At 42.3% G+C, this 14,458-nt stretch overlaps 1 protein-coding gene across 1 annotated transcript; it reads left to right on the forward strand.

Annotated features, from left to right (window-relative positions):
- Nucleotides 1-6,883: 6,883 nt before the first annotated feature.
- On the forward strand, nt 6,884-10,671 carry LOC108097401 (transcription factor btd). The gene is made up of 2 exons (XM_017199656.2): nt 6,884-8,078; nt 8,792-10,671. The coding sequence occupies exons 1-2, from the start codon at nt 7,309-7,311 to the stop codon at nt 10,122-10,124; spliced, it is 2,103 nt and encodes a 700-aa protein (XP_017055145.1). The 5' UTR covers nt 6,884-7,308; the 3' UTR covers nt 10,125-10,671.
- Nucleotides 10,672-14,458: the final 3,787 nt, after the last annotated feature.

The following is a 14,458-nucleotide window of genomic DNA, read 5'->3' on the forward strand; positions in this document are numbered from 1 at the left end:
TTTTTTTAGCTATTGTATGCCGTTTATTTATATTTATATAATATCAACAGAAAAAGATCGGTATAATTGCAATTCAGAGCTTTTGCTTAAAATGGGTTAGAAATTTTTTTTAAAGACTTACTTTGGGGCTTATCCATTAATAAAATGGTGTCAGAAAGACCGTTAAATATTAAAGTTAAAAATGTTAAAATTTAAGAATATTATATCGGTCTATCGATTTCCGAGTATCGATTTGGCTCTAAATCCAGAAACAATCCTAGGTTTCCGACCCCACTGGAAATATAGAGATGGGACGCCCTCTATCGTCTATGTAAAGTTATTAATTAATGTAGAAGACTGTGGCCAAAATTGGAAACGTGTGAGCGGTTTCGATGATAGGTGGCGCTGTTGTCTTTTTAAAATACGTTATCAAAGGGAAAAAGTGCATCTTAAATTATTCCTTAAGCTAAGCATAATTTAATAACAACAGTGATAAAAATATAATAATATAAAATAAAAATATTGTGAAGCAGTATTATAAATAAGTCCAACGAAAACTTGGAAAAATCTGACAGGAGCAGGGGTCAAAGAATTTATTGATTGGACAATTTACAAGTGAAGTATTGGGTCACTTTTTTGCAATTCATCAAAAACTGGGAAATTTTTTAAAATAAAGAGAGTCAAAAAATTACCATCTTCGAATAAAAAATTTAAACGCACGATGCTTTGGAATTCAATCATAAACTTTAAAAGGGGTGCCACTTTGAATTCGATTCCAAAATCGATTTGAAAAATTTAAATTCAGTTCGTTTAGGAATTCAATCACAAAATTTTAGAGGTGTGTTACTTTGAAATCGGGTTAAGAGTGGCGAGAACATAAGTTTTTTAAAACATTGAAAATTTTTAATTTTTAAAATATTAATGATTGGCTTATAATAACTTGGCTTATAAATTCATTCGGAAATGTTTACGGTATGCCATTATATTATTATAAACTGTATGTTTGCAGTTTTTAGGTTCATGTAAGCGTACTCTAGATTTGTATTATTGCTAACCATTTTATAAGGTGGTTTTTCGGTGAAGTAAAAATTCCGTTTAAGGGTTCCGTTTATTGAGGAATAAATAAATATTTTTGATTGCCGGTCGCACAGGTCGCATTCCCTTTGAACCTGTTGTGCCCACCGACTGACACAAGAAGCCTCGAGCCAGGACAAAGGAGCAGCGGCAGGTTCTAAGGACTCAAAAGAACAGCGACTCGCAATTTGGAATCGGACCAATTAGTTGTCCTTTGTCCTGGCACCTTTGTCGCCTGCATTTCGCAAACACACAGCGAAATCACATCGATTTTTCCCATGGCCCATGGCCCATGGCCGATGGCCTTTCCTCAGTTTGTGCCACTGTTTCGGTTTTTAGGGGCCAGAGAGTCCTGTTTCGGGGTCGAGGATCCTTTTCTCCTTTGCTCTGCTCGTCTCTGCTTTTCTCTCCTTGCTCCTGGCCGTCGGAGGAGCGCAGCGGGGCGTGCGGTGCGAAGATCAGAGGAGCGGACCGCCGCGGGGCGCCCTCAACTGATGATCATTTCGACACCCCATTTGTGCGGCGGTCCGACCGGCGGCTTCTTCTCTTCTCTTCGCCGCTTCTCTTCGAACAGCTCCTGTTCTCAAATACACTGAGGGAAATATCAATAATATTTTTTAAGCGGTCTACTCAATCGATATTTTAGTTGAATTTCAAAATTCGCCACAAGTGGATTTCCAAAAAAATTGATTAGATCCCCGCACTTTAGAAGTGCCCATAACTTTTCTAGTTTTTATCCGATTTACAAGTGGCATACCTCTATACATTTTTTTATTTAAATATCTAACAAGCTGCATTATAAGTTTATTTTTAATTTTTGGTCGATGTTTTATCAATTTTGGGAACCCCCGACCTTTCAAAATATGCAAAAAAAGTGTTTTCAGAAAAGTGCCTAAAACCCAGCACTTCTAATCCTATAACATTTCTATCTTTTCTCCGATTTATAATTGGCATACCTCTATGAACTGTATCATTTGTTTACTTTCTGAAATCAAAATGTTTTTAGACGAGTTCTGCCCGAAATAGATTTTTTCCCAAGTGTAAGAACAAGTGCCTCGAGTTTCGGTCATCTAGAGATTTTGTGAGCTCGGCCGAGTGATTTCCCGGGAAGTGTTAGAATCCCCTTGTTTCGGCACTCTTTCTTCGCTCCCTCTCTTTCTTCCCCTATTTAGGGGCTGTAAATTGATGCTGTTGACATTTTTAGTGCAAAACGTTCCCCGAGGAGATCTCTAATATCTTGTTCGCGGTTCCCCCATCCATTCCTCCGTTTCCCCCCTCCCTTCCCCTCTTCCTTGGGAGACACACGCTCCGTCGCAAAAGAAGAAAAGAGAGGAGAAGAGTAAAAAACACACACACATGGAGGGTAATATTTATTATTGAAATTAAAATTTATTGTTTGATGCTATTGTTTTTTGTTCGCCTGTGTGTTTTTTTCTTCTTTTTTTTTTTTTGCATCGTTGCCGCTTGATTAGAGAATTCCGTGGAAGTCCGAAGATCCCGGGTGATGGCCACAAGTGCGCCCCCGAAAAAAGGTCAAAGGGGGCGTGGCACGACCTTGCGATGAGGTTCGAGGATTGCGCAATCTGTCGTCAAACAGCCGTGCAAGTCGAGTATATATACCATATACATATTTGTATATACGGAGGGAAGGGTGAAGAAAATAAGGGGGGCGTTGCCTGGATCTGCTCAGATGAATTCCTTCGACAGCTGTTGCATCTCGTGGATAAAGATAATGCCAGCAAAAAAAAAAAAACAGGCAGCAGGTCTAACTTTTCAGATTCCACTTGATATCTGTATATTTTCATTGTTTTCAAACTTTTTTGTAGGAGTTTTGTTAAAACAAATAATTTCTGAGGGAAATTAAACTAGTTTTACATCGCTGTTTTTAAAATACAAATTTATGTACCTTTTAATTTCTCTAGAAATCAGTAAAGAATTATTATAAACATATTTATTGAAAGAAGATATTAAGAGAAACCAAATACAAATGTTAAATAAAATTTTAAATTCAAAAATTAGAGGACAGGCCAAAAGACAGAGTTCCAAAACCCAGATCAACGTTTGCGAAAGTCAGAGATTGAGCAGAGAAGTCAAAGATAGTTAGCGATAGGTAGATATGCGGGGACAAGAAGAGATATACGAAAGTCAATTGGCGAAAAACCCCCGGAGATTAATCTAATCTCCGGCGAAGAACGAAGCGAAGATGCTAGAAAGGCCAAAATATTTGCAGACAGTGAAAGGATTTAGATGCGAAAATCCCACTAAATCCAATTAACACAAATCTGCATAACGGGTTAAGGCATCGAAAGGTTTGCGGCAGGGTTAAGGATTACGAGCCCGAGCATTTCAATTGAACTTTCCTCGCCTTACCTGGCCGTGGCATTCGGTTCTCTCTTTCGGATTACCGCAGACGATCCCTTGACTTTTCCTGCTAAGCGATCGTAAAACGTGGATTATGCATTTATGGCACCCCGCGGCAGCGGCGCAACCACCCAGCCAACCACCCACCCACCGAGGGCAACCCACAGGAGCGACCAGAAGGGTGCGGTTTAATCCGAGACCACCAAAACCCGATGCGAGAGCCATATATGTGCACTTGGAGAACAGTCGACTGGTTTGTGGCATGTAAATGAGTCAAGAAGTTACTATAGTCAACCCCTAACACGAGTTTCATTTATGAAATAAAGTTTGAAATTAAATTATTGATTTAAATGAGTGTTATTTATAAAAAACTAGCATAATAAGTATTGGTTATAAATACGTCAAAAATATATATAAAATAGTGTACTATACTTTCTGATTTACTAAGCATTTAATGTTAGTTTTAATTCATAAAACAAAAATATGTTCATAGTAAAAAAACGCCTAGAAACAAAATAATGGAAAGCGAATAAAACAAAGTTTCTCCGAGTGCAAACCACTGGAAGAAATCGCATTAATCCGGCAGAGAACTGCGATCCGGATCGAGAATCAATAATTACGATTCAGGCGTAACCGAGTAGGGGGCTAGGTAGCAAAACAAAATGCCATAATCCTGGCGGGTTCGTCCGCTTTCAGGATTAAACTTGATCCAGCGAGAAATCCCGCGGATGAGGAGCTTTGATGCGACGAAGTCAAAACTTTTCCAGCTTAAGCCCGGCTTAAATGCCAAGCGATCTCTACCTGAACTCACTGATCTCCGCCTTGTTTGGTGGGCTCGTCGCGACTAATCAATTGATTATAGCCACGGATCCGATCGGATCGGAACAGATCTACCGATTTAATGTAGGGTTGTGTGTTTTGGGCTTGAGCAGTGGATTGAACGGATCGATCTTGGCCTTATATCTGAAATCACTTCCTCAAAATAGATTAGCACACATTTTGCACAATATTTTGACAGATTTAAAGATATCCAGGCGATATTTAAAGCACTTCATATTCGGATTAAATACTTTATATGTTCAATTTAAACTTTTAAGAATAAATACTTTTATTTTATTTCTTTTACTATTTTTCAAAATTTCCTTTAAGTTCTGTAAGCTATTATAATTTATTCTCCACCAAATACTATTTTTAGCTCAGGGAAATCTAAACGATTTTCCAACTCCAATTGACCTAGTGGTACGAAAAAGTGGGCGTGTCCTTTGGTGGGCGTTGGGTATATAGGGATAGTAGGAACTTTCCTTGCTGTTGCTGTCGACTTTTTGCTAATTGATTATGCGGCGACGCTGTGGCCCAAGGACAAGAACAAGGACAAGGACTCGAGAAAAGGAGGCGAGAATGAGAGGGGAAGGGGGCTGGGCACGGGGTGGAAAAGGGGGAGGGGCTGGGGCAGACGGTCTTCAAGTCTAGTTGACTTCAGCATTGTCATAAATCTTCGGTAGCCAAAAGAGCCAGCAAGCAACTGCGGGGCAGGAAGAATCGTGGCAAGAGGGGCAAGAAGCAGCACGAGACAGGCTCCTTGTTGTTGTCTCGGCTGCCTCGATATAATTGTATCTTCCGTTTCATTACACGTTGCCCAGAAGTCCCAGTCGCATACCCCATAAAGCCCAGGTAGGGCGTATAAGTTTTAGGAGCACTTTGCTTTTGCTAATAAAATAGGGCGTTTTAGTCAATGAGCCTTTTACTCAAAGAATACCTTTTTAGGTATCATTAAAACTATCGTTAAATAAATTGCACAACCCGCTATTTTGCTGTAGCTTAGAAAAATCTGAAGATTTTTAAATTTAACGGTTTAACTTATGTTGATATATATTTGGGAACCAAACACAGGTGAACAATATCTAATGGCATACAATTTTTCATAATAATTTAATTTATTTATATTTTAAATAGGTAATATCTGCTAAATATCAATTTAGGGCGCCACGAAAAATTCTAGAGGTACTTCCCAAGTCGAAATGCAATTTTTATTGCTCGTTTCGTTTTGGGAGTCATCATTATCTTTTCACAGCAGCAGCAAATCGTAAAATTTGTGGCCTGGGCCCACGTTGCGTATGCGTAATAAAAAAGACGCCGCATAATAAAAAGGGACCAGCAATAACAACAACAACAACAGCTACTATTGTGATTAATATGTGGCTCACACACACACACACACGCACACTAACACTTGGCCTGCAAGAGCGAGAGAGCGAAAGAGAGAGCTGGTGTCTCTTTTGTGGTGGTGTTTGGTCAACGCCCCTTTAAATACAGTTATTTCATTGGGCCGCGACCACAAATTTATTAGTTTTTATTGTTATTGTATTGATATTTGAATTATGCCCGCTCCCTTTCTTCTTCTTTTTCTCCATTCCATACCCTTCCCTTCTTCTTCTTGCATTCGGTGTTCTCTTGAGCAAAGTGAAAAATTAAATGCCATTAAACCGAAATTTTAATTTAATTAAAATGATGAGCCATGCTTTTTTCTGTCTGCTTACTTTCGTCGAAACAAATTGAAGCATGTGAAATGGTGGGGGCTAAATGGGTTATGGGAACTTAAGCAGATATTCGTGTTTATAATGGAGGGTACTGGAAATGTGTAAAAAGCCGAGTAATTTATAGCCCATCCAATATCGGGGGCGAAAATTGGAAAGTAAAATATTAACAATTTAGGATTGTGTGACCTAATCAAAACCTATACATTTTTAAAGGGTTTTAAAAACTGCACACAATTTTGAATGTAATTTTTAAAACTTTTTAAGTATGAACTCATAAATTAAAAAAAATAAAATCAGTTAAATGAAAAACTTTTGGTCAAAAGGACTTAGCTTTAAGATAATCCAATATGTTGACTTAAAGTTTAAGTTGCACTACAGGTACAACAACAACAGATTGCAATATGAGCACTAAGAACAACAACAGCAACAAGAACAACATCAAAGGAGTTGCAAATAACAACAACAAACTCATGCTCACCCAATTGCTTTGACACACAAACCCACACATAGAAATTAAAACAAAACGCCCGCGGCAGCAGCATTCTGCAATGGCAACAACAAAAACCAACGCAGCAGCAGAAAGCAGCAGCATCGAATGGAGAGAATCTCTTTAGCGAGAGCGGGAGAGCAAGAGAGCGCTCTTGGCTAAAAGCCCCTATTACCAATGCAGTCGTGGGAGCGAGACAAAGAGAGTATCCCCTCGGGGCACCGTTTCTGGCCAAAAACAACCACCATGGCTGGGCGCCCGAGAGCGCGGGAGAGCGAGAGAGCTAGAGCGAGCGCTGCGACTCAGGCCGGCGAGCGTAAGAGGGAAACAGCACGAGCGCTGCCTCTGCCGCTGCCCGCTGCCCGCGCCTCTGCCCGCAGCCAGTGATTCGTTTTGTACGTTGTTAGACTCTCTCGCCGCGTTTTGGAATTCAGTCAACAATCGACGATAATTACCGGTGGTTGTATCACATCACGCGCAGCAGCAGCAAGCAGCAGCAGCAAACAGCGGCAGAGAAACTCGCCCGTTTTCGGATCTATATATATATACGCACATATATATCCCCCCAATCTATATATATATATATATGCACATTGGCGAATTTTTCGGTCGCCTTTAATTTGTTTGTGTTTTTTCCGTGTTCTCCTCCGCGTGTGCATGCAATTACGTGTGTGTGCTGCACAAAAGACTATAATTATAAAACTAAAGTGAAAAGCGTGCCATAATTACACGAGCAATATCAATAAGTGCGAGAGCAATGTGCGAAAATTGCTAACGAACGCAGAAGCAAAACAAAAAAAGGCAACGCAACAGCAGTAGCAGTAGCAAATCGCAACAGGAGCAAGTCACATTTATCGAGAGCTTTTCAACATGATCGATGCGGCGTGCAACTACTTGAATCCCTATGCGCATCAGCATCAGGCGCATCAGCAGGCGGCGCAACAGCAGCAGGCGGCGCAACAGCAGCAGCACCATCTTCACATGCAGCAGGCGCATCATCATCTGCAATTGTCGCAACAGCAGCAACAGCAACAGCAGCAGCAACAGCAGCAGCAACACATGCAACAATCACACTTGCCGCAGCAACAGCAACAGCAACAACAGCAACAGCAGCAACACGACTTCCTAAGCGCCGCCGCCCTGCTGTCCGCCCCCTCGTCCCTCTCCGGATCGAGTTCCGGATCGAGTTCCGGCAGCTCGCCGCTGTACGGCAAGCCGCCGATGAAGCTGGAGCTTCCATATCCGCAGGCCTCCTCCACGGGCACAGCGTCGCCGAACTCCAGCATCCAGTCGGCGCCCTCGTCCGCCTCCGTTTCGCCCAGCATCTTCCCCTCGCCCGCCCAGTCGTTCGCCTCCATTTCGGCGAGTCCTTCCACGCCCACAACGACCTTGGCCCCACCGCCCACGGCATCGGCGGGTGGCATTTCCGGTTCTGCATCCGCATCCGCATCAGCATCCGCATCCATCTCCGCATCGGGATCCACTTCCTCGACGGCCTCGTCGCCATCGTCGGCCGCCTCCGCATCGGCGGCAGCAGCGGCGGCAGCTGCGGCAGCGGCAGCAGCGGACCTCGGAGCAGCGGCGGTCGCCAGTGCCGCCTACGGTTGGAATACCGCCTACTCCGGATTGGGGCCAGCAAGGTAAATATTCCGACAATACAGTTAGAACTAGAAATCAATCTTGAAGAGGTGATCAGACAAAGAGTTAACCCTCACAAAAATCGTAGAAACATAAAAAAGGCATTTATATATGATCTTAATTCAAAGAAAACTAAGGTAGAATTATACTAATTCTGCAAGTCAAAGAAAAAGTCTCAATAACAGATCCGTACAACATTTAAGCATCTTAAATAGCTTCCAATTTAAAAGCAAGCAACTTGGAGTAACATGTTTGTTCACACATTTATTACAAATGTAATATATTACTTAAGTTTACTTATTCCATTAATTTAAAGATCTAATAACGATTATCAAGTAGTGGATCATAAATATAGATCCCGCATCCAGACAGCGAAAATTATAGGTTAATCTGAATGCATCGCAATATCCAGACTGATTTGAATACCATGGAGCACAATTTATTGAGCACTGTGTTAACGCTTTATAACGTATAACGATCTTGGCCATTAGTGGAAAGGTGTCAGCTTCTAATGACAGGGACAAATGGTGCTTAAAGCGATTAATTAAACATTTCAAAACGGCTAATGATCGCTGGATAAAAATCTAAAAAAAAAAACAGCAATGAAAGCACTGCACTTAATGCAATACAATTAAAAGTTAATATAGAAATTATACAAATGACACAGACACTCAATTAACCAAGTTGTTCTCCCCATTTGTTCCGTTCCTTCCAGAAGTCAGTTTCCATATGCACAGTACGCATCCGATTACTATGGGAATGCGGTGGGCATGTCCTCCTCCGCCGCTTGGTTCTCGCACCAGGAGCGCCTGTACCAGCCGTGGAGCTCGCAGAGCTATCCGGGATTCAACTTCGATGACATCGCCTTCCAGACGCAGCTGCAGCGGCGCTCCGTTCGCTGCACGTGCCCCAATTGCACGAACGAGATGAGCGGACTGCCGCCGATTGTGGGACCGGATGAGCGCGGACGCAAGCAGCACATCTGCCACATACCCGGCTGCGAGCGGCTGTACGGGAAGGCCTCCCATCTGAAGACCCACCTGCGCTGGCACACCGGCGAGCGTCCGTTCCTGTGCCTCACCTGCGGCAAGCGCTTCTCCCGCTCCGACGAGCTGCAGCGGCACGGCAGGACGCACACGAACTACCGGCCGTATGCCTGCCCCATCTGCTCCAAGAAGTTCTCGCGCAGCGATCACCTCAGCAAGCACAAGAAGACCCACTTCAAGGACAAGAAGAGCAAGAAGGCCTTGGCCGCCGAGGCCAAGGAGCAGGCTTTCTCCTCCTCCTCTTCGTCTTCCTCCTCTTCCTCGGCGGCGGCGGCGGCGGCAGCGGCGATAAAGCTGGAGAAGAAGGAGAAGAAGAACGGCAAGAGCCCGTTGCCGCCGCTGGAGTTCAAGCAGGAGCAGCCGGAGGCGCCGCTGGTCAACTATGCGCCCTACGCGAATCTCTATCAGTCGGCGCCGCCACCACCGCCGCCGCTCTTCCAGCAGCAGCAACTGCAACTGCATCAGCACCAGCAGCAGCAGCAGCAGCAGCAACAGCAGCAACAGCAACAGCAGCAACAATCAGCGACGGGAAGCTACATGGAGCCATGGAGCAGCCGTGCCATACAACCAGCCACTACCTCAGCCAGTCTCTCCTCCGCCGCCTCAGCCTCCTCCTCCTCGACGAGCGCCGGTTCGCCGGTGATCTCCGCCGCCTCCGCCTCCGCATCCGCATCCGCCGCAGCCATCGCCTCAGCCTCGTCCGCCTTGGGATCCGCATCCTCGCCAGCCGCCTCGGCCACCGCCCTGGCCCAGCATCATTATGCCGCCCTGGCAATGCAAAGTGAATCGCAGCTGGCGGCGGAATATGGCCTGACCATGAGCGGACTGGCCAGCGGCGCTAGCCAGGATTCCAGCTCCAGTTGCCACATGAAGTCCGAGTATGCGGCCGGTTATCCCGCGGATTTCGGTGCGGCAACCACGGCAACCTACGGCTATCCGCATCCGCATCCGCATCATCACAACGCCTGGGCAGCGGCCTATCATCCACATGCCACCGCCTAAAAAAGTCCTAAACGAGAATTATAAAGGTTATTGTTACAATTTAAACTTAAAAAACTTAAAAACAAATGCCATAAAGTCCCCAAAAAATAACACATAACAAAAAAAAAAAAAAACTAAAACCCTAAAAACGGCAAACAAACGAAAGCGTAGAACGAACCTCTAGTGTGTGTGTGTTTTTTTTTCAGTGTTTATTGTTGACATCAAAATATATGTGAAAATCGAAAAAAAATCCACAATTACCATTTAAGATATTACAAAAAACAAAATACACTATATAAATATATATTATTAACAATACAATTAGCTAGCTGTAGGGACGTGAATTTTTTTCCAATTTTTTTTTCCTCCAACTAAGTTAAGGATCTTTTTTTTTTGCATGTCTGTAAATACATATATAGTGTTTTTAAGCCATACCATATAGAATGAGAGAAATCATCTAGTTGTGTACCATAATAATTGTTAATTGTCTTTAAGATAAATTATATACAACAAAAAGCATAAAAAACAACCAGGCGACAAAATCCCCACACGAAAATCCTAACAATAAAAAAACCAACAAAATTATATCGGAAAACAAAAGCGAATCCTGTTTTCATTATTATTATTATTCCTTGATCCCGACGCACCCTTGTTTATGGGTTTTATGGTTCTCGATTCGGTTTTCAGGGTTGTTTGATCTCCGAAAAACCACCCTTGAGTTGGTTCTGCATTCTGCATAAAAAAAGGACCCAGGAAGCTTCGCAACTTCCGGCGAACTTGATCTGCTTTGGGTGCCGATCCTTGCCGGGATTCGAATAATAATAGAAACTTTTTCCAAAGCGATTATTAGAGCCACCATTATCTGATTTTATTTTCTACAATGTCTGCCATTTCTATAAAAATGTAAAAGCATTGCTGACTTGGAGAATGCTTTTTAAAAACATTATTAAGCTCATCATTAAAGAAAAGAAACATTTTAGTTTATACCACAATGATTTCAACCTCAAAAGATTAGTTTCTAGTTCTTAAACTAAATGAATTTCTTTCTGTTACAAGATAACCTAAGGCACGTCTAGTTTTTCCCACCAAAAGAGTTGAATCACTATCAGATCTGAATGAGATACGTGTTTTTCGCTCCTTTTTTTGCCATCTGCAGCTTGGAAATTAATTAATCTCAAAGTCCTAGATCATAACTCAGAACGGGCATGTTCAATCTAAAGGCAACCAATGAGAGTCAATTTAGCTCGCCCGACTATCCCACCTTGGCCAGCCCCAAAATGGGAGTTTATAATTAAACGGGAAACTTTTTGTCCCGACAAAAAACGTGAAAAATAAATATATATACCATATGGATATATGTATGTATATATACTCGTATGATGGCGTGAAGATTGCCAATCGCCGGAGATCCAATCCGATGCAGATAGAGCGCCGATCGATTGAGCGGGCCAATATAAAATATTGATTTATGCTGCCCTGCCCGGGCATCAATCAATTTTCAAGTTGAGTGAGCGCCAAGCCCCCTCAATGTGCCACGCCCCCCGCGGGCCAGCTATATCTTTTTCCGTTTTGTTTTATTAGCCGCAATGCACATTTGCCTGTTGGATTGTGCAAGCGGTTGACAACCTCTGTTTGGATTGGTAGATCGCTGGATCTTCGGAGACAGGAGATACCAAAAACTACAAAAATAAAAGGAAAAAAATGAAGAAAAAGCATATAGTCTGCAGGGTGTGATGGGTTGCCCCCAACAACTTCACACGCACGTTAATCATACGCCGCGTTGGCCGCTTAAAAACCCCAAAACCCTTTTTGCCCCACCCCCAAAGACCTCCACCACCACCGCCTTTTCTTCGGGGCGCTCCACTAAATGGCAAACACAAAATCTGATTGATTTATAACTGAAGTCTGCGGTCAGCGCAGGAAAATAAAACACAACCAAAAGGGAAAAGTCCAGAAATAAAATGAAAAAAAGAGTACTACAAGAAATACAAAATAAAATCTCGCAGCTTAATGATGATAAATGATGATGTTATGATTTGTTAATTTTTCTTCGCGTCTCTTCGTGTTTTGTATTTGTTGTTGTTTTCTTTTTTTATTGCGTAGAGGAGTTAACCCGAACATTGAGGTATTCGTCTTTTCTGTTTTTGGCCGGTTTAATGGCTCGAAAAGTGCTCTGCGCCGAGTTTTGTTCGGGCGAAAGTGTAATTTTAAGTATGGGTTACAGAATCGCTGGAAATTTTCGTTTTTAAATCAATTTGTTAATAGATTTTCCAAGTGGCTCTATAACTTGAATGCATTAGGTGTTTCTCTTTTAAGATAAAAAATGTAAAATTTTAACAATTACTCATTACTCATTTTACAATCGTCTTGCCGTTTTTACAATGAAAAACTCATTTACAATGTATTATTTTGTTATAATACAACTATTTGTTAAGTTTCATAACAATCGTGTGAGATTTAGTACATTTTGGTTAAAAAAAAGAGACTTTAAGGGCTTGTGGAAAAGTACTTGCCCAGCACGACCTGTTAGAAAACACAAATTATACAAATTATGAAGTCACATCAGAGGATGAAGTCATAACTCGAGGTTGCGACACAAGTATCCACTTAGGAACCAGCGGCAGAGAATTAGATCAGCAGCCGAGAAGTTCCCGGAATTTGTGGCCAACTGACACCACAAAATCTCACAAGAACTCTCTCGAAAATCAGGATGATTTGTCCTAGGAGCCAAATAACAGCTCCAAGTGGTGGTACATAACCGAAAGTGTTGTCACACATACTCGACTCGAGTAACTTCGACTTCTGGGCACGCTTCGGATATTCAAGGATCCTCGAGGATCCTTCAGATCTCAAGGACTCCTCAAGTGGCGCTGCCAAAGTTCTAAGGGTAACCAGATATCGCTCTAATTTTGATCGGGGCTATAAATAATCGAGCTGCCAGCGCACTTGACTTCTTCCACCGACATTTCCACAGAATCGATGTTTTGATGTTTGGCGATCCTTGGTTTTTCTAGGTCCTCGAGCGAGAGCGAAAGGACAGCAAATTGAGTTGAGATTATCTCGCTGCCTGCGCTAAGCAAGCGTGTCTAAAAAAAAGGTCCTCCGAGTTTTTCGGTGTCCTGCGGCCGAGATGATCGAACATGACTTAACTAGAAAATGTTTTATGTTTCATCGGCACTTGGTATTTATTAGTTTTTACTTTTCACTTTTCACATTTCCCTCTCTTGTTTTCCCTCTTCCCCTACTTTTTTTTTTGGGCGGGGGGCGTTGGCGGTGGGCGTGTTAGACATGGTCATCGGTGATTATAAATTTCGGTCGTGTCCTGCGGTCGAACTGTGAGTCCTGCGTGGGTTCCTCAGTCCTTTTGTCTTTCCTTTGGCCAAAGATCGTTGCGGCATATGGCCTCTATTTTGGCTCGATGCGGGCTTAGATCTCCGCAGGACAACAAGCAGAAAACTAACATTTTGGAGGGCTGGGGCTTAGGATGACATGTGTTTAAAGGATAATCGCGCAACAAGATCGCAATCTCGATTGGCAAAGGCGCAGGATAAACTGCTCAGCGACGGATTGACTTTGCCTGCAGATTAAAATGTAGATATGGGAAGCCACAGAAAGTAATTTCTTAATTTGTGGCACCTAAGAAGAGCCACGATTGAACAGAAGAAATATGGAATTTATTAAAATATTTTAAATACTTAATTATCTTGATTATGATATAAACTCAACAGGTGGTTATTTAAAAATATATAATTTGGTTATTATATATAATAATAACTTATTTTATATTAAACAATTTTTTAAGGATTTGTAAAATACTGTTTTCCAAACAAATAACTTCAATATCCTGCCTAAATGATATTTTTTTTATTTAATAATACTATTCACTATCACAAATATTCTAAAGCGTTATTAAAAATATATTTAATGAGTAGACTTTCAGCTAAACTGTATACATAAAACCAACTAGTAAAAATGATATTCTATTTAAGAATTCCATAATATCAAATTCGAATTTGAATACCACATAATTACCCAAATCGAAGTGCTGATGGATATCGATTAGTGCACTGTATGTCCTCGCATGTAAGGACTCCTTTCCCGATTCCGGCACGTGACCCAATCACTGTCTCGCACATCAAGCCGTGACAATCGTTAGGGATATGAAGGATTGGGGAGTCCACCGAATCGACCGCTAAAGTGGCCAAAGGGATAAGGGATAAGGGATAAGGACCTCATTGCTGGCCAGTCGGACAGGACAACTCAATCGAGGCGATGGCGGCATCTGCGGCATACAAATTAAAATATTTATGTGTGCATTAGGCGAGGGCAAACATTAAGGACACGGCCAACAACTG

This window comes from Drosophila ficusphila, unplaced genomic scaffold, assembly GCF_018152265.1.
Source record: "Drosophila ficusphila isolate 14025-0441.05 unplaced genomic scaffold, ASM1815226v1 contig_197, whole genome shotgun sequence".
In the NCBI taxonomy this organism is placed as follows: domain Eukaryota; kingdom Metazoa; phylum Arthropoda; class Insecta; order Diptera; family Drosophilidae; genus Drosophila; species Drosophila ficusphila.